Below are 21,252 nucleotides of genomic sequence, written 5' to 3'. Positions count from 1 at the left end.
AGTTTAGTTTTTCATCAATAATGAAAACTTGATTTGCAACACAGTAATTAGGTCAGTCAATAGTCATTCATTAACTGCATCCTGAATGTCTACCTAAAGTCAAAGAAATATGTTACATTAAAAAAGACTTTGCCTTAGAAAAAATTAAAGTAGTCATTATTTTCAGTGGAAATAGTATGACAAAAATATGTAATATGGCAAGCATTTTCAACCTGTCAGTGGTACTAACGGGAAAAAAATCAAGTGTACCTTTAAGTGAACCCAACACTTATTTCAGAGACCAGAGCCTGTGACCAAACAATCACTAACTGTTTAGCTACTCCATTTTCTCTATGTTGTAGCTAAATTGTAGCTTTTACAATTTTTCTCTATGACACCTTTTCTCTATGGTGTGTCTAAATTGTAGACAATGTAAAAAAACATTTTAGTTTTTAAATATATAATTTATTCTTTAATTGGGGACTCTACTTATATTCTGTTTCAGTTGGTTAAGCCGATGCTTCTTTATTACATGATTACAGAAAATAATTTTTATCATGAATAGATTTTACATTCATGAGGCTACCTTTATTCCAATTAAAATGAGTTTATATGTTAAACATTACAATCTCCACTATTAACAACTCTTCAATTCTTCAATGTTCATATATATATGCATGAATTTCTGTCCCGTCTACTTTTCCCTAGGACACCACTATGTATTTTGGAATTTCTCCCCATTCCCAACTGGAATAGATTGATGCTTTCTTCCAGAATAAATTTTATTGGCAAGTTCAAGAGCCCACAACCTGGGACACACTGCTATTTGTCCTATTTCGGGCTACATTTGTTGGGATTGGGAGATCATGTGAAGTACATGTACATATAAGATACATGTATATTTAACAAACACAAAATACTTCAAATCATCTGAAACTCAGTCAAAAGCACAAGGTGAAAGCTGCACACAGGGGAGACATCTAGAGTCACCACCGTGGTAGCACAGTCCACATCATCTGCTTATAAAAGATACATGCGTTCAGAAAAATGAAGTGATTTCTGGAAAACTACTTATTGTGATAATAATGGGTTGGCCAAATATGTTTTTTTCTGTAAAAGACACATTTTTCATTTTCACCAGTAACTTTAATGATGTAGATATTTCGACTTTGTCAGCTATGTCCTGTGTTGTATAAGGTTGATTATCCTCAATTACTGTCTCAATTTGATCGCTGTCAACTTCAACTGGCCTGCCTGACCATGGAGCTTCATCTAGCAAGAAATCGTCTCCAGCATGAAGCTTCACAAACCACTTCTGACACATCATTCACAGTACTTCCACACATTGCACAAATCTTTTTTTTCATTTCAGTTGTTTTACCTTTCTTGAAATAATACAACATAATATGCCAAAATATCACATATTTTCTTCCAGCTTCAATATTCAAATGGCTACACAAAAATTCACCAATTTTAATAAGTCTTTTTAAATGCACACTGATATGACAGCTGTCACAATATAATCTAACCAAACTGTTTTGAATGAAGTTAAAGACAACTAAGCACTATTAGAGCCACCTTAAAGAAAAAACCAAATGAACGTTTTGACTAACCCAATACATTTCATTCACCAACATACTACAAACATTATGTCTGTAAACTTAGAGCAGTTTCCTTTACTAGGAGATTGACTTACCACCCACAGTATATAAGATACAACTACTTTTATCTGTCAAAATTAGCAAAGATTTTTTAAGAATTATCTGTTGATGAGGGTGCACAGAAACATCAACTTCCCTGCGCTGCTACACAGAATGAACACCGGCACCCAGCTCTGAAGGGCCCTCTGTCTGCACGCGTCCACTCCCTGGACCATGCCTGGCGCAAAGCGGGTGGCCACGCCAGGCTGCAGCCTGCAGACACTGCCGGCTGAGAGCCCGCAGAATCGACACCTTCAGAAACCTCATATTCCCTAAACAACCTGTCCGACTTTCAAAAAGGAAGCATCAGCAATATACAGAAAAATGTGGAGACAAAAACGTTCAATTTATAAGTACAAAATTCAAAACTCATTAAATAAACAGGAGTAGCTAAATAACTCGCTATAAATCTATATAACAGAATGTTGAATTACTGTCAAAATTTTATTAATCAAGATGGACAGTTGTATATTAAATAAAAATTATACACAACATAGCATATAATTTGCCCTATTTTATTTCATATCAGATATTTGCTAAAAAGTAAAATACACACACATTTAGAAACACAATTGTTTCTAAATGATGGGTTGTACATGATTTTAATTTCCTCTTGCCACATTTTTGTGTTCCTTTTTAAAATGTTCCATAATGACTATGTGTTAAGTATATAATAATCAAATAATTTTAGAAAGAAATTATAAAAAGATTTACTGTCTCTACCTCCTGGAAAAAAACTTTAATTACATAACCAGCCATTATTTTAGAGTTAGAATTACACTGTGATTTTAAAATTAAAACGTTTTCCTGCCTTCAGCTTCACCTTCTCTTGTCTCAACCACATCATCCCGCTCAGTTATCAGTGTGAGTTGAACAAACTCACAGCGTTCGTCAGGGAGTCAGCACAACCTGCACAGGGCAGCGGGTCCCACACACGGTGCCAGGCAGCAGCCAGGCCGCAAAGACACTGAAGGGGTGTGGGAGCCTGCTCTCCGCGCGATGGCGTGAGGTGGTGATGGCATGACTTGGTGGCTGGAATCCAGAAACAGCCAAAATTCTCCAAGTGTGTATTAGGAGAGACACTGGAGAAAAAGGTTTCAAAGGCTATTATGGTGAGGAAGAACATTCATTAACAGCTTTTAAAAATATGCATAGTTTTTAGTCAGCATGTCCAGTTCTGGAAATCTATCCTTAAGAAATAAATTAAAAATGTGCACAAAACATACGTCCAAGAATGTCAGTGCAGTGGTTGTATTTTAATTGATTTTTTTTTTTACAAAGAAATATGGCTACTTTAACGCGCAGAATAATCTAGGTATTGACTTTTTTAAAGTTGAGCAAAATTCTGCCCTGCACCCATGTTCCTAAGTACTTCTAGTCTGATCTTTCTGAAGCACCCAAATGTAAAGGTAGAGCAGTCCTTCCCTATCAATTGTCTGGTCAGATACAAACACGCACAGAGGTTTATTTAAATTAAAACAATAACATTTTGTAACTACAATGTACTTTTCTTTCACTCAACAGTATTATTCTGATGGACATATTTCCAGATCAACATATTCCAACAGCTAGTATCACTTAGCTATCAACTGTATTTGTGAAACACTTGACTCTCTGCCATGGCAAAGAATGATAGAGTTAACTTACTCAGGCTTTATTTTATTTCTGTCAAATAGGAAAAAAACAGATTGCTAGATTAGTAGTTACATGTATGGCAGAAAGCTTTAACATCTGCTCGTGTATTTTTCTCCAAGTCCTTCTCATTGGAACACCCCAGGTCCTTTTGGCTGGAGGCACCCATCTGCCTCCTGGAGAATTAGGATTGTTACAGAAAAAAAGGACACAGAAAGAGGGTGGCAGTATTCAGCTTCCTACAGCGAAATCAGGATTTTTGGAGACCATGGAATATGACTGTTACAGAAACAATGAAAAACAAAGATGAACTCAATATTCCCATGTCCCCAGCGAGAGTAGGTTTGGGGGGCCATGGTCAGGTGACAGCGACAGGCCTGTGGAGCCCATGCAGGGCAGGGCAGGGCGGCCCCTCGGCTGTGGGAGGCTGGGTGCAGTGCAGGGTGAACCACCTGGGCTCCCTGAGCCACGGTGCACCCAGGATTCTGGCTGGGCCTGGTTGTTTAAACCCAGTCCGGCCAGGTGGCTGGGGCCCAGACAATCTCGTGTCCACCGGCTGCCCTGTGATCTCAGCCTGGTGACTGAATGAGTGATGTGCTTGCCCTGCCCTGGGCACCCCCTCTGGTGAAACGGGGCCCAGAGCCCCGGCAGGCAGTCACGGAGAGGTCTCGGCTCTGCTAGCCAACCTGCTGGGGGCCACAGACTGGCAGCAGCTGCTGGCTCTAAAAAGGCACGTGGTGGGGGAGGTCCCTGCCTCCCAGTGGCCTCACCAAGCTCTAGGAGGCAGAACTGTGAGCATGTCCCCAGCTACCAGCCAGGTCCCTGCCCTTCCAGCATTCCTGAGTGAGTGAATGTCACTCTGCACGTTATTTGTGTGTTGTGCACATTTTCTCATGCATCGCCTGCCTGACTGTCCCGAACAGAGAAACCTGACTGGTGTCTCTGACTCCGGCTCTCCTGTGTTTCTTCTTGCGCCCCCTGCAGGCTCTGCTGTCCGGACTCCGATACCCGGTCACTGTATTTGCTGCGCAGTTCTGCCCACCGCTCCACCTCCAGCGCAGCGCGCCCTTCCGCACTGGGGAGTGTCCTCTGTCTTACTCAGTGCTGTCTTCAGCCCAAGCCCTCCGCCCCAGGATAACATCAGACCCCTTTCTTTTTTTTCTTTTTATCCTCACCTGAGGATATTTCCACTGATTTTAGAGAGAGAGAGGAAGCAGGGGAGACAGAGAGGAATTACCAGTGTGAGAGAGAAACATCGATGGTTGCCTACCATACATGCCCCAAGAGAAAAGTGAACCCACAACCTAGGCATGTGCCCTGACTGGCAATCGAACCCACGACCTTTTGGTACGGGGACAATGCTCCAACCAACTGATCCACCCGGCCAGGGCCAGACTCCTTTCTTTTTGTCTGTACTGCCCTGCTACTGATCAGCCATCGTTTCACTTACAACCTCTCCAAACGAAGCTGTTTACCGTGTGTCTCAGCACCAGCATAAATTGTACTGCGTGAGCCAATGTGAAATTGTCATTTTAAACTGTGGTTGTAGCCCATTTACACGCACCGATGGGGCAGATACACTGGGCCTCCGCTCTGCGTGTTTTAGCCATTACCCCATGTGGTCTATGTCTCTGCTGACCACGAACCTCCACCTCCGGCCGTGGGTGTCCAGGACTCTTCACAAACCCTCGCCACCTTCTCCTGAGGCTGGACAGCATCAGTGACACAGCGGTGTCTCCCTCTGTCTCCCACCACCTTGTTTTTGCAGAGCTGACTATCCTTCAGGATGTGCCTTTTTACTGGTAAGTATCTCACAATTCTATCATTCAATTTTTTAGTTTTAAGAAAATATACTTTGACTTTAGCAGCTTCATAGAGTCAATCAGAGCACTTACTGTACCTGCCTCTCTGTCTCCTCCAATTTCCGCTAGACATATTTTGCCTCTTGTAATGCCGTGTCTTGACAGTCTTTCTAGAGACTTCATCCGATATTCCTGCTCAGGGCTTGTGTGTCTGGGGTGTAACTGTGAGGAGCTGCGTCTGCTAGGGTGCCGATCACGCCTTCCAGCTAACGTTCTGCAGTAAAGCTGCATTATCAGTTGAAGAGCCACCTGTTTTCTATGTGGAAAGGGCTGCCTCCATCAGAGAGCTGATTCCTCTGTAGTGGGCTGAAAATGGTTCTTTTGGGGCTGTGGTAATACCGCTGGAAAAAACTCACGGATCCTTACCCCTCTGCTTAGTCAGGCTTAAGGAAAAAGCCCAGTGACACCGAGTTTGTTCACAGTGAGACCAACTGCCTTCTAACCAGACAGGTGACTCAGCCCACAGCACCGCCCATCGAACGCCCATGCAGGCACCACTGCCGAGCTGCCCTGTGGCCCACACAGCAAATACATGTGCATGGGTCCTGAGATTCCCCACTGGAGAGGACCAGCTCTCTCTCACTGTCACCACAGAAAACAGGGGCCTACGCTGGCTGTCCCTCCAAGAGACCTCCACCGTCTGTATGCCCCAGAGCAGGAGTCCTGACAGACAAGTCGGGGGCACCCACGGGCCCTGCCTTTTCAGAGCTGCTCTGGTCTCAGCCAAACTTACCTTCACCTACAACTACAACTGGGGAGTAAAGAGTAGTATTTCCAAGACCAAAACTAGCCAGTAAATGCCGTTCCTGTCACTATGCCCCATCTCACAAGCTTCTTTAAATTAAGGACAGCAATACACAACCATGAGAAAAAATGAATGCAATCCACGCTGGCCTTTGTCAGTTGAACCTGTGACTTTGAGCTGTTGCTGACACAGCACACTGTCAGGACACAGCACATTGTCTTGCTGGGGACACTTAGGAGCCCACTGCACCAGCCAGTGTGCTGGAACCAGCCAGGTACCACGCGAAAGGCTAGCCCTCCAACAGCACTCACGTGCACTCACTGCTCCCTGCTATTCACCGTCTGGTCCACAGCAAGTCCCCCTGACGACCCAGTGGCACTCTTGGAGGTTCTGTCCTTACCAGTGAGTCACGTAAGAAGAGGGGTCAGGAGTGGACGTGCACTGCACCTTTGAGAAGAGGCTCTGCCGAGCTCTACTGCCACACTCCCAGTGGCACGAGCCCTGCGCTAGCTGCATGTACAGGCAGAGCAAAGGCAACAGAAAGGAGCTGGGCGGACGTGGTATATGTTAGGGAGCAGGTGAGGCACCCGGGCAGGGGTCGGAGGTTGAGGAAGTGGGATTTACTGGAGAGGAATGGATGGAAGAGAAGCTGGGAATTCAGAAACGCATGTCAGCCATGCTCTTGTCAATTTTTGCACACTTCCAACATCAGAGGAAACGGTGTTACTTACAGGAAATCCAACGTTACGGATTACATCTTACCTTGGAAGATCGGAAGGTAAACGCTGTTGACTTCACATCAGCTTTCTCTTTGTCCACCAGGAGGAGGGTTTTGTCTTCCAGGAGGCTCAGGTACTTCCCCGTTGTGACGTGGCGCAGTCGGAAAGGCTGGCCCCATCTTATGTGGCTTCCGCTCCACCTGAGGAAGACAGGCCAGGGTGACCCAACGGCAGCCTCACGGCAGGGCAGACAGCGGTGGGCTGCACGTGCCAGCATGAGCACAGGGCTCTGCCCGTGCTGCCCTGGGGCGTGTGCTCAAGCACCTCAGGATGCAGGTGGTACTAATGTCACGTCACAGAACAAGACGGGCATTCAGGACAATCAGGTGACATTCAGTGTATGCGACTAACAGTAAACAGAAGTGAAACTGAACTCTAGGTCTTCTGACTTTAAGTGCAATACCACCTACACTCTACTCACTAGTCACAGATGTAGAAATTGTAAGTTTAAATGTGATTTCAGAAGTTACTAGTTAAAAACTTCTCTTGGATTTGCACAGACTTCAAAGATAGTGGGACAGTCAATACCTAATCATGATTAATTGGAATTCATATATATATAAACTGAAGTATAATTTACTTGAAAAAAGAAACAAATTCTTATGTTTTAAATTTAACATTAAAAAACAAGTATCTCATTAAAAACCAATGAACAAAAAAAGACAAACCAAGAAAATGAAAACTATAAAAAAGGTCAAAAGGAAAAAATATAATAAACAGAAAATATAAACTAAGGTTACAGAAAAAATATAAAAAGCAAAGCTATGATCATTAAGATCTGCTCTTAAAAATAGTGACTTTGCCCTGGCTGGTGTGGCTCAGTGGATTGAGCACAGGCCTGCGAATCAAAGGATCGTGATTCGACTCCCAGTCAGGGCACATGCCTGGGTTGCAGGCCAGTTCCCATCAGGGGACACATGAGAGGCAACCACACATTGATGTTTCTCTCCCACTCTTTCTCCACCCTTCCCCTCTCTCTAAAAATAAATAAATATTTTTTTAAAAAATAGTGACTTTGAGGCAGGGCAGAAAAGGCAAACCAAGGTAGTAGCCACCCCCGCTTCACCCAGGGTGGTGAGGACTGACAGCGGTCGGAGCGTCAGACACGCCTCGCTGCGGAGCGGCAACTGCTTTGGACACACAGGACTTCCAGGAAGCTCGGCAACAGCCTCTTACCACTGATAACAAACATGTTGGCAATCAAACAATTTTTTAAAACTAGGAATAAATGAGTGGAAAAGAATGTCCATGCACATAAAATCTCAGGAGACAGAGAGGGCAGCGCTGGTGTTAGGCAATTCGAGGCGAAGCATAAAGGGCATACTGTCAGGTGCTTTAGAAAGAGGAAAGGTAAACTCTAAAAGGAATGTACATAACGGTCACTAATACTGAATCCAAAAAGTAAAAGGTAAAGATGTGGAGGACTTCGAGCATCATTTCAAGATGATTTAATCAATTAATAAATTTGTTTTAATACAGAATCATTAAAAAACACTGCAGTCTACAAATTGAGAGTATTGTTTTGCAATTTTTTTCTATTTTAGTGAACTGTAAGTCATTTTCATGCTGTTTTCATAAACTGGCTTTTTAACTTGTGATACCATCACTAAAAATTTACAGTGCCACTATATTGCAGTAAGTTCATTTGTACATGAATTTGTTTATAGAAACAAATACTTTGGACAAGTCCCCCAACTAAATGAATAACCATGTGCCAATACAGGGTTGCAATAAACCCTGACAATAATCCCATGTTATCTTAAAATTAAATTAAAGTTTGTTTTACCACAAGAGCATTTCTAGTTGGATAATAAATAAGCTTTATTTATTCCCTTCTTCTAAAATTAAACTGTATTCTTTGCAAATGCTATGAAAAACATAATTATTTTTAATATTCATTTTCATGATTTAGAGCATTTGAATATATTTTCCCAAAGAATGACTCAATCATCATAGCAAACAACCTCATTTTCTTTTTTTTAAAGGTTTTTCTATTTTTTTTAATATTTTATTTATTTATTTATTTATTTTTCAAGAGAGAGAAAGGAAAGGAGAGAGGGAGAGAAACATCAATGTGTGGTTGCCTTTCATGTGTCCCCTGCTGGGAACTGGCCTGCAACCCAGGCATGTGCCCTGACTGGGAATTGAACTTCGATACTCTGGTTCGCAGGCCCGTGCTCAATCAATCCACTGAGCTATGCCAGCCAGGGCCTCATTTTCCAATAGTCCAAAATTCTGACCAACACACACTTTTCACCACAATTTTAGAGGGCGTTTTGCATATATGCTCAAAGCTCTGTAACAGGGCTCCTTGCAAGTCACTAAGGGGATTCTGTTAGAATAGAATGAATTTGGCCACTTATTGGCAAAACACTGTGATGTTTAAGCATATTTTCTTCAGCTTATAGGCACTCAAATTACCTGGTCTCATATACCCATGGCCCCCCAAAGAAGAGAAGCCCAGGAGAATCAAGGGGCAAGAAAATAATATTTACTAAAAACTGAAAATTGTAGTATAGCATAGATATAAAAAGCAATTTCCTATGGAAACAGAAAACTGGTCCCTCTGTATTACTTATAATTACTTCAAATTACCTCAAAGGAATGAGGAGTATTTGGTCATTCTTCACAATATATCAACCTCTAATATTACCTATTTATAACATAAGAAAGAAGAATTTGAAGTATACATAATGCATATTTTTAATTGCAATGATCATTCCCATTACAGGAACTAATATATATCCTACTTACAAAGTTCTTATAAGTTTGCATTGGGGTAAAATACTAGAATAGGTTTCCTATTACATTTAACTCCTAATATTAAAAACTATAAAAATGTTCATGATACTGAAAAACTTTTGACAATGTTAAATTTATTTGCATAAGTTTGCAATTATGACAAATATGTAGTTTGGGGTTTCATTAAAGAAAAATATGTAGATCATCCCAAACACTAGTTACTATAACATAACTAATGACCTTTAGAAATCAAGTCATATAATAAACATACGCCCTGGCTGGTGTAGCTCAGTAAATTGAGTGTGGGCCTGTGAACCAAAGGATCATGGTTCAATTCCCAGTCAGGGCACATGCCTGGGTTGCAGGCCAGTTCCCAGGAGGGGACCCATGAGAAGCAACCATACATTGATATTTCTCTCTCTCTCCCTTCCCTTCCCCTCTAAGATAAACAAAATCTAAAAAAACTATACTTTAAATAAATAAATAAATGAACAAACAGACATAAGCAGGATCTTTGATTATCATTATCTAAGTATAAAAAATGAGTGATTATGTGGCCATTGCATATAATTAGAAGTGTAAATTAAATGCAGTCCAATTTGTACATTTACAATAAACACCAAGCAGTTCAAAGATTCAGCAGAATCTGAAAAAAAAAATCTTTAAAATAATGACACATTACCTATGCACCTCCTGTTTTCCCACTGTAGGCAGGAAGGTGAAATGGTACCAATCAGCCTCACAGAGTAGAACAAAAAGTCTGTCTTTCACCTTCTAAATGGCTGACAAACCACCTGCTCTGCCTTCTACTGCCACATCCCCTGCTGTCCCCTGTCACCGGGGCTTTGGGGGGCAGTCAGTATAGACATGAACACTTCTGTGATGTGCATGCCCCATCACCCTGGCTGCCCAGGAGGCCAGGCCCTTTCTATGAAGCAACCATCCATTGAAAGTTAAAACCAACACATCACTTTTTGTTTCCAACAGCAAGCATCAGGCTATGGATGAGAAACAGAGAGGTGTGCAGAACCATCGGATTTATGTAATTACACTTCATCATCAATATTGCTGACAATAAAAGTGAAGACCTTCTAGGTGTTTGGAAGCCCTCATTCTTTTTTTTTTTAATCTAAAAATTGACACAGATTTCCAGTCAAGATGGTGGCACAGGTAAACACAGCTGACCTACTCACATAACCACATCAAAATTACAAATAAATTACAGAACAACCATCACTCAGAACATCAGAAATCCAGTTGAATGGAAGTCTGACAACTATGGAATTAAAGAAACCACATCCATCCATACTAGTAGGAGACACAGAGATGCAGAACAGGCTGACCCAGCATCCCATGTGGTGGATAAAAATTCAGAAGAGATATCTTGGGACCAAGGAGTCCCACCCCCCACATGGGGCCCCCAGCCCAGGTTTCTGTGCCAGGAAGATAAGTCTCCATAACTTTTGGCTGCGAAAACCAGCAGGGACTGAGTCGGTGGTAGAAACTTCTGGAGTTCCAAGCTATTCCTCTTAAAGAACCCACATATGAACATACTTTGATTCACTCCCTCAGAGCTCCAACACTGGGGCAGTAGCTTGAAAGGCACCAGTGGCACACAGGGAGGAGCTGAAGTGTCTGGCATCACAGTGAGAGCTGGGGGACAGCTTTCTCCCAGACAGAAAGGCAGGGAGAGACCACTTCCCTTTTTCTAAACCCTGTCCCAACAGAGTCACAGAACCACAGAGCCATATCTGAGACTCCATCACCTGGCAAAAACTGTTTGCTCTGCTCTGAAGATCCCGAGACTCCATCCTACCCAACTTATGGGCCCACACAAGCTGTTAACAGAGACTTTTCCATATGAATGGCTGGTCTTGACTTATGCTTCACAACTTCCTAAATGCCCTCAAACAAGCAACAGCTGGCCTCAGTGAGCCCAGCCCCTTTAGTTCTTGTTAAGTGGCCCCTGTGTGGCACAAGCAGCAGCCACCCTAGGTTTACAGCTTGGCTTCACTTGGGAATTTCCAAGCCAAACACAAGCAGCAGCCACCTCAGATTGATTTATAGCCCAGGCAGGGTGACCCAGGCAAAACACAGCTTGGGGCTAACCGTGGCCTGCACCACCCAGGAAATCTCAAAGCCAATTGTCCACTAGGTACACAGGGGACCTACATACCTAGTGGACAGCTATAGACTATATCAGAGGACCACCACCCTGCTCCTGCACAGCTGGTCCTCCATGGAGGGCAGAGGTTGGTGGTCAGTGGTCACAGCCAGTCTTTGTACCCGATTGGCCCTGGGGAAATTCCTCCCATTGACCTGCCAACAGCAATTAAGGCTCAACTACAAGAGAAGGATGTACTCAACCCATACCTCACATACCCAGCTTGAGTGATAATGGAGGCTGTGCCACTGGACCCTATAGAATACCTACTATATTAGGCCACACTACCAAGGCAGGGAGTCATAGCAGCTTTACCTAATACATAGAAACAAACACAAAAAAAAGCTGCCAAAGTGAGGAGACAAAGAAACATGACCCAGATGAAAGAACAGATCAAAACTCCAGAAAAAGAACTAAACAAAAGGGAGATAAGCAATCTATCAGATGCAGAGTTCAAAACACTGGTTATCAGGATGCTCAAGGAACTTAGTGAGGACCTCGACAGGATGAAATAGGTCCAGTCAGAAACAAAGGATTCACTAATTGAAAAAAAGAACAATTTGCAGGGAAACAACAGTAGAGTGGATGAAGCCAAGAATCAAATCAATGGTTTGGGACATAAGCGAAAAACAACAGAACAACAAGACAGAATCCAAAAAAGGGAGGATAGTATAAGCGGCCTCTGGGACAACTTCAAGTATTCTAACACTTGCATCATAGGGGTGCCAGAAAAAGAGAAAGAGAAAGAAATTGGAAATCTCCTTGAAAAAATAATGAAAGAACACTTCCCTAACTTAATGAATGAAATAGACACACAAGTCCATGAGACACAGAGAGTCCCAAACAAAACGGATGCAATGAGGCCCACTCCAAGACACATAATTAAAATGCCAAAGGTGAAAGACAAAGAGAATTTTGTAAGCAGCAAGAGAAAAGAAGTTAGTTACCTACAGGGGAATTCCCATAAGACCACCAGCTGATTTCTCAAAAGAAACTTTGTGGGCTAGAAGGGATTGGAAAGAAATATTCAAAGTCATGAAAAATAGGGATGCATAGTCATGATTGGTCTACCCAGCAAAGATATCATTTAGAATCAAAGGGCAGATAAAGAGCTTCCCAAACAAGAAAAAAATAAAGGAGTTCATCATCACCAAGCCATTATTATAATGAAATGTCAAAGGGACTTATCTAAGAAAAGGAAAAAGATCAGAACTGTCTTCATAAGAATAAAATGGTAATAAATACATCTATCACCAATTGAATCTAAAGAACAAACTAAGCAAACAAAAAGAACAGAGACAGAATCATGGACATGGAGAGTGTTTTGATGGATGCCAGATGGGAAGGGGAAGGGGGTGAATGGTGAAGCGGTGAGGAGATTAAGAAGTACAAATAGGTAGTTACAGAGCAGCCATGGGGATGTACAGGTATAGAAAATAGAGCATCCAAAGAACTTATTCACATGACCCACGGACATGAACAATGATTGTGGGGATTGCCTGAGGGAGTGGGGGAGGGAGAAAGGGAGAAAGTTGGGGCAACTGCAATAGCATAATCATTAAAATATAATTAAAATAAATATAAATAAAAAACTGAGATTTAGGACCTCATTTGCTCAGGAAACTTTCATTCCTTCAAGCACATGATCATGAATGGTGGGTGTATCTATAAATTTTTTAAATCTGGATTCTGTTCATAAGAAAACATATCTAAACTTCACTTTTATTGACTCTGTCATTTCTCTAATTACCTGTCATTTGTACAATACACAAGTTAAAGGATATACATCTACATATTTACAAACCCTTTCCCTAAACTCACTGAATAATTTATGAAGCACATAAAAACTAGTTTTCTTTCTTTTACTTTATAAGTCTGTCTCTTATTTTCCCTCTCTTTAACAGATGTAGTTCGATAAATTTTAACTTTAAGTTCAATGTTTATCAGATGTCTTAATATTTAGGTGGATCTGATCAACTATTTATATAGATGAAATGTATCAGTTTATAATTAACAGGGTTAAGATAGAAGTTATAGACACATCACAGGAAATATAAAAAAGGAATTCAGTTTATATACATATTTTTTGTATGAGTAAGCAGAAGAAGTTTTATAAACATAAGCATGACTGGGATAAAATTATGTCATGGGAGAGTCACATGAATACAATTTTAATAAGAAGAATAATACATAATTTTCAATATTAAAGAAGACCATGTCAAAGTATTTGTAAATACATAAAATGGGACTAAATCACAACAATACTTAGAGTCAGGGTATACTTTTAGAAGAATGATGTTACCATTTTAGTTGATAATGTCACTGCTTATAATATATTGTAAGTTATATTTGGTGCATCTATTTAAAGTGATAAAAATAGTCCTATGTCATACCTTACCATATTCAAGGAGATACAATGTTTTTCAAAATTATTGTCTAGGATAATAAGCAAAAACAACTGAAGAGCACCAAACTACTTGAATCATCAACAGATAAGCATTAACCTCAAAATATTACACCGGCAAAAAATAGCTATTCTATACTAAGATTGTTCCTTACCCCCAATCCATGGAATCTATAATACAAAATCAATAATTTCTTTAAAGAAACTGTAGTAGAGAACAAATACATTGAAAACGCAGTGCTTTAGGCAAAGAACTGAACCTTATAATCATTTTCAATCTATTTTAGTTCTATTAAACATAGTTCAAAATGATACTTTCATTATCAATATTGCATTTATTTAAAGGAACTAAAAGCCAATCTCTGAACAGCTTTTGGAAATCACCACATAAAAATACACACACATATAAATTCTTATTTAACAAATACAAAGCAACTTTGTATTACCATCCACACTGCTGACTCGTCTGTTAAGTTATTTGTAAGTAAACAACAACTGCCAGCATCGATCCAGTGCTCTGGCTTGTGTTCAGGTTTCTCTGTTTTGCATGTGCTTTAAGAAGGTTCAATCCAGAGCCTGCCAGACTTGAAATGCACAACAGGCTTGTGCCTCCAAAGCCATGTCACAGTCCCAGCAGCATTTTGTGTTGAGAGATGCACAGACCAGGTGTGATGATGTTACGAAAAACAACAAGGCTAAAGACAAAAGCGGGTTACCTACCACCTGGTGAGTGGAGGTTGATAAAGGAAAATAAGGGAGGCGGAGGGAGGGCAGGCAAATGCTCCACTCCCAGGGCTTCAAGTGCTGGTCTGTGGAAGCCCTTAGCGTGACCATTTCACACACAGCACATCAGGAGCACTAGAAACATCTTACACACTTAGGCTGCATTCAGACACTCTACTCACGCGACTCGCAGCGTCTCTAGTCTCCACAGGGACCGTGCATGCACAGATACAGCTCCACCTTCATAATGAACAGTCCTGTCAAAAAAAAGCCCGATTTTAACACATGCCATTCCTGGACTCTCCTTTCCAAGCTAATTAAGAGAGAAAAACAAATGGAAAGCTTTGGACAAACGCTCGCAAGTCATACTTTTTGAAGGAGACAATACAGCTGGAAATAAAAATAACCGAGCACACTGAGAGGGGTCAACAAAACTCTGCCCTAAATAAACAATGGACGTTAACATATCCCCTGTCATCCCCCCCACCCCATTCGTCCCCTTGCTGTCTCCCCCACCCCCTTCCCCACCACCAGTGGAGAATACACTCACTCACTTAAATCGGGCTCATAAAATTACTCAGCTATGTCTTTAGGTGTAGGTGACTATATTATTTTTAAAAAACATTCACATAATCATTTACAGGTCTAAATTTTGTTCTAGATACTTAAAACATTTTAAAACAATATGAGAAAGCATTTTTAATATTTTAGAAAAGGAAAATTTATTTGAATGTTCATCACACACATCCCAAATTCCAAAGCCCTCATAATAACCATTTGCTAGCAGCACAAAGTAACTATTCTCATTAGCGGAACGGACCTTGGTGCCACCCGCACGGCCGTCTGAGGAAACCAGAGTCTCCCTGTCCCCTGCTCCGCCAGACCTCTCTCCTGCACCACAACCCTGGGCCCTCAGCGCCTCAGCGTGTTGGCCACGTCTTCCTCTCCAGCACCCCTCCAATGAGCGCCCGGATCCTGCTTCCAGACTCACTCTTGCACGAAGCAGATGCCATCAGTGACCCTCGTCCCCAACCCCAGTGGGCCTTTTTCAGCACTGTGGAAACCCCTCCCACCATGGCAGTGGGCTGACACCAGCCCCACCTGCTCTTCTTCTCACCTACCTGCACGTGCCTTCTCATCCTGTTCTCACTGCGGACTGCCCTCACATGCAGAAGTATGGAGAGAACACTGTGATAACCCCACACGGCCGCACACCCCTCCATCACCGACCAACACAGGGTCTGTCCTGTGTCTCCCAGAACCTCTAGTCATCCCTCCACAGATGACCTGAAACCATGGACGTCATTTGTTTTCATGAAATATCCATTCAGTGATCCATCTTTCCCGATTATCTCAAAAACATCATGTGCTGTTGCTTTTTGAAATCGAGATCCAAAGAAGATGCACAAATTGGTTAGATGTCATAAATTTCTTCTAGTCTAGCACCATCCTCCCTTCCTCTCCTTTGTTTTCCCTTCTTCAGATGTGTTGAGAAAACTGGTGCCACGTATCCTGGAGCACTTTCTATACTCCGGATTTTGCTGATAACCTGCTCACTGTGCATTGAGCTTGAACTTCTAAATTGGTAGTTAGATCTAGCAGTGTAGAAGCTTGTTCAAGCTGAAGTCTGATTTTTGGGCAAGTTCAGAAGTTGGCGTCTTGTCTTCCTGTTCCTTCACCTTAGGAGGTAAGATGGCCACTTATCTCTCTTTTTGTGTGAAAGCTGATCAGCAGGTTCAGGCCCGTCCTGCTCCGTCCATCACAACCTGAGGGTTTTAGCTGTGTCAACAGCCTGTCTGTGACTTTCAACCGTGGCTGTGAATGTAATCTTGTGGGCAGCTTTTAGAAATCCCATGTCGTGGCCTCATCATGACCAAGTCAGGAGGCAGAGTCGGTGACCACTCCCCGGCTGGTCAGAGTGTGCAGCCCAGTTGGAAAGTCGTGGTCCATCTGCATCTCAGAGGCACCCTGGTGTCCTTCTGGGCTGTGCGCCAGAGGGCAGTCACCACGTCCCTCGCCTCCACCCCTAAATGCCAGCAGAAGCCATCCCTGTCCCACACCCCAGCTGTGAAACCAAAAAAGTTTCCAGACATTCCCAAATGTCTCCTGGGGGACGAAGCCACCCTCAGTGTCAAGTGCTGCTGCAGAGATTCTCAGTCCTCAGTGAGGGTCAGACTCACCCTGCGCTTCCCGGTTTAGCCAAACTGGGTGAGGCCCAGGCACTGGTGTTTCTAACACATCCCCCAGTGGAGCTGGCGGGGCTGTTCCACGGGGCCGGAACCACTATTTCATTGGGGCCGGATGCTTAGCATCAGCTGTATGTAAGAATCAGCTAGAGACCCTTCCCACCGCCAATGCACAGACGACTCACAGACCAAGAAACCAGAATCTCTGGGCGTATACTTGAAAAATAATAAACGACAAAGCACAGAAGCCATGTTTGCCGTGTGTGTGTACATATGAAGGTACACACACGCAAATAGAGATGTTTAAGTCAATCAGAACTTTAATAAAGCTCTTGTACTTGGCCACAAAGATTATCTTATCAGGTTCTTTTACTTATTTTTTTAATCCTCACCTAGCATGTTTTTTCACTGCTTTCTAGGAGAGAAGAAGGCAGAGAGAGGAACACCAGTGCAAGGGAGAAGCATCCACTGGGAAGACAGAGAAACATCAACTGATTGCCTCCTATAAACACCCAGACTGGGGATGGAACCCGCAACCTAGGCCTGTGCCCTAACCAGGAATCTAACCCTAACCCTCAACTCCACGGCCACAGAACAATGCTCCAACCAACTGAGCAACACCAGCCAGGGGTATCACATTCTTGTAGAAGTAAAGATATTTACTCATCACATTTCCTGATCATAATCAAGAAAATTTAAAAACAGATACTAAACAGACAAAACAAACAACAAGTTGGAAAATTAAGGAAACTCTTCTAAATGATTCACGGGTCAGAGAGGAAAGAGAAAGGAGACCCTGTGTAGAAGACGATGAAGAGAAGAACACTTCGTAACCACCCATGATTCCCGGGGCAACCGCGAAAGCCTCAGCCTGCAATCCCTTAGTCATTAAAGAAGACATAATGAAAACACAGGAACTAAAGAGCTGTCTGAAGAGGAAAAAAAGAGAACAAAACGAACCAAGAGAAATCAAAAGAGGAAGAGAGCCTCTGATTCGTTGAATAAGATAAAGAAGATACAGGAAAGCAAATGACATGCGCTTTTCTGCACAACAATAAGTCACTTCAAATCCATGACCTGTGTATGGGGGGTGTGTGTGCACATGCAGCAATATCTGCCTGAGGGCAAAGAAAGTTGTTGAATCGTGAACACCATGCTCCAACTCTTAATTACATGGGGAAAAGTACATAGGAATTGAGCTTGAAAACCAAAATAAAACAGATTCTAAGATACAAATAGCATAAATACATGTTTATGTAAAATTGTATATATTATCCATAATAAGTATAAGGAGAATTATTCGAATGTTTTACTCACTTTCACAACTTTTCCTTTATTGATTGAATTTGACAATGTTTTTTATCACTTATATAAGTAGAAATTTAATGATATTTTTAATTTAGGGGAAAATATTTAAAAACAAAGATATAAAAGCAAAAGTTGCATTCCCCTTCCTACCTAAAATATTTTCAGTTTTATCAGGCTGACTTTCTTGACTATTTGTTCCCCAAAGGGGACTTCTTCCTTTAATCATTTCTCTGTATGGGTTTAAACCACTTCCCTGGCAAGGGAGGAGCATCTGATGAGTAGGCACAACTTTGTTGGGACTGGGGAATCTGCTGTCACACAGGATCCCCATGTAAACATGTGGCGGGTGCAGAAGGACGTAAACGGTAGACTCCTCATGGCTTCATGGGCCACTTCAGACTGGAAACAGGCATCATAAGATCACCACCCAGAGTCCCAGACCCTTGGTCCTCCGCAAACAGCACAAAGGGCACTCAGACACACATGGAAATCGGCCCAGCTAGAGAGGCCCCTTTCCTAGGAAGGGACTGTCCGTTGTCCCTGCCACCTGTCTCCAGTATGAAGCGTGAGTCCAGGAACACAACTGTTTGAAGCCCAGCTACTTTACCAAAAGGTCTTAGAGACCAAATTTAAGCTCACACAACTAAGTGATCATTTTCACAGCAAACGCCCCTACCAACAGGACAACTCCAAAGGAAGCCGGAGTCACTAAGCGATCATACACCAGCAGCTTCGAGCTCGTCATTCCAGGAGACTTCAACACACACGTCAGGAAAGATGCCGAAATTCAAGGGGAGGCCCAGGGACATGAAAAGATACAGGCACCTGTGCAGGTAATTAGCCACTCATATTATTTGTAACAAAAATGTGTAAAGTATCTCCCAGCTACAAATCAGAAACAGTCAAAGTCAGTGTCACTTCCTGAGGAGTCTTACAAAGCCGGCACCTCAGACCCAGCAGTGTGCAGTGCGTGCCTTGTTCAGGGTGCCTCGACAACCCCAGGCTCCCAGCCCCAATTTACGTCCACATGACGCATCACCACCATACAATACAGCTCCTTACAGGGCTGGTATTTCAGGCTCACCACACAGAACTGCCTGAAGAAGCCCCTTCAGGTTTTTCTTTTAACGAGTACAATTCTCCCTATTATGTCATCATCTCCACTCTTCAGGAGCATTATGGTATCGTCCACTGAAAGGAAAGCAGTGAGCTAATTTTGTATTTTTGATCACAAAATACAATTTAAGTCTTATTCCAATTGTCAAATCACTTACTTCTCAGGATAAAGAGGCCCCTCGAAGACTTGGACAGGTCATCTGCAGAACCCCGCGGCCCAGGAAAATCCAGCACCAGAGGACTGGGAAAAGCCCAAGCACTTACAAGCTCTTCACAGCCAGACCATTCCCCAGACATTGCCATAGGATTTTTTAAAAGATTTTATTTGTTTATTTTTAGAGAGAGGGGAAGGGAGAGAAACATCAATGTGTGGTTGCCTCTCATGCACCCCTACTGGACACCTGGCTTGCAACCTAGGCATGTGCCCTGACTGGGAATTGAACTACCAACCCTCTGGTTCCAAGGCCAGTGCTCAATCCACCAAGCCACACCAGCCAGGACTGCTGGCACAGATATAAAGAAAGTTTACAGAATACACAATTCCTATCTGTGGACCTCAGCACAGAATCATGAAACAATTTATAATAAATGATCCAATGCTAGAGAGGGCACCCTCCACCCACAAGGCCCCCACCTCCTTGCACGTGAAGCCAATGGGCACCTTCACTGGGGGCGTCACAGGTGTGAGCTCACAGTTTGTAGGGATGGAAAACGTACTAAGTCACTCTCACACTTGATGGTTATTAATTTCCTGAAGATGTCACTTCCTCAGATGGACTTGTGCAAAGTTACCTAACTTCTGGGTGCCTCGTTTCCTCACAGGTAAATGAAGCCAATTCCCACTGGGTCCCATTGAGAGAGGATGGAGGACAGAGTCCACGCGACCACCTGGAAGAGCCTTCAGGGGAAACGTTGGCTCGGTGGGTGGATGATGATGGTGGGGGTGTTATGTTCCATCTTTCCAGATGGGAAATTAAGGACAGATATTGTTCGTTGAACTTATTTGTCATCAAACATATAGGAAGTGCTAACTTATAAAATCACTTGGGACAGCCAAGTAGAAAATGAAGGCACAGCTGAGACCACCTCCTCGCTAGCCTCTTCTTAGGGTGCTGGCCCGCTTCCTGCATGTTATTAGCCATGGATTACACAGTCCTTTTGCTTCCAGTGGTTCTATGCAACAAAGTATTTTATTTATCTCTGTAGTCTTAAACTTCACATACAAATCATGCAGTCATGGAGGCTAACAAGTCCCAGGGTCTGCCAGGGGCAAGCTGCAGACCCAGGAGAACTGGCGGGTGAGGTCCAGTCCGAAGAGTGACACCAGGTTCCAGACTCAAAAGAGCCAATATTTCAGTGCCAGTCCAAGGTGGACAACTGAGGTCTCAGCACAAAGGCAGCAACAAAGGCAGGGGGAGTCCCCTCTGACTCATGGAAGAGTCAGCTGCTCGGTCCACTCCAGCTTTCAACTGATGAGATGAGGCCCACCCACACCATAAAGGGCAACTGGCTCTATCAGTCTATCAATTTCAATGTCAAATTTATCCAAAAACACCCTCACAAAAATACCCAAATTAATGTTTGATCAAGTATCTGGGCACCCCCCCCCAGCTCAATCAGGTTGATACACAAAATTAAACATTACAATAAGTAATCATTAGGAAGTTGACTTTATCCAGCTTGAATCATATTTCTAAACATGAAATTATATTCACATTGTGATTCATTATATTCCCTCCCAAGATAATTATAGATACATTCAGCATATTTCAGAGCACTTAGCTCATATCCAAAAAATTTCAGTTTGATCAATGAAGTATAAGAAACACAAATGCCTTATTTCTAAATTATGAAAAGAATACGAGGTCATTTTCAATCTACCTGTGTTGCCTCAAATAAGGAAGTGTAAAGG

At 42.6% G+C, this 21,252-nt stretch overlaps 1 protein-coding gene across 2 annotated transcripts in view; it reads right to left on the bottom strand.

Annotated features, from left to right (window-relative positions):
* Positions 1 to 21,252, bottom strand: part of RYR2 (ryanodine receptor 2) — a 544,399-nt gene that overhangs the window by 266,516 nt on the left and 256,631 nt on the right. For both annotated transcript variants that reach the window (XM_053667877.1, XM_053667878.1), the window contains exons 10-11: positions 14,913 to 14,987; positions 6,681 to 6,837 (exon numbers count right to left, since the gene is read on the bottom strand). In XM_053667877.1, coding sequence (XP_053523852.1) covers positions 6,681 to 6,837; positions 14,913 to 14,987 — 232 coding nt within the window. The remainder of the gene's footprint in view (positions 1 to 6,680; positions 6,838 to 14,912; positions 14,988 to 21,252) is intronic.

Source organism: Artibeus jamaicensis, unplaced genomic scaffold, assembly GCF_021234435.1.
Source record: "Artibeus jamaicensis isolate MK-2021 breed Jamaican fruit bat unplaced genomic scaffold, CSHL_Jam_final contig_473, whole genome shotgun sequence".
Taxonomy (NCBI): Eukaryota; Metazoa; Chordata; class Mammalia; order Chiroptera; family Phyllostomidae; genus Artibeus; species Artibeus jamaicensis.
The sequence above is the reverse complement of the archived record's forward strand: the minus strand, read 5'-3'. Positions and strand labels throughout refer to the sequence as shown.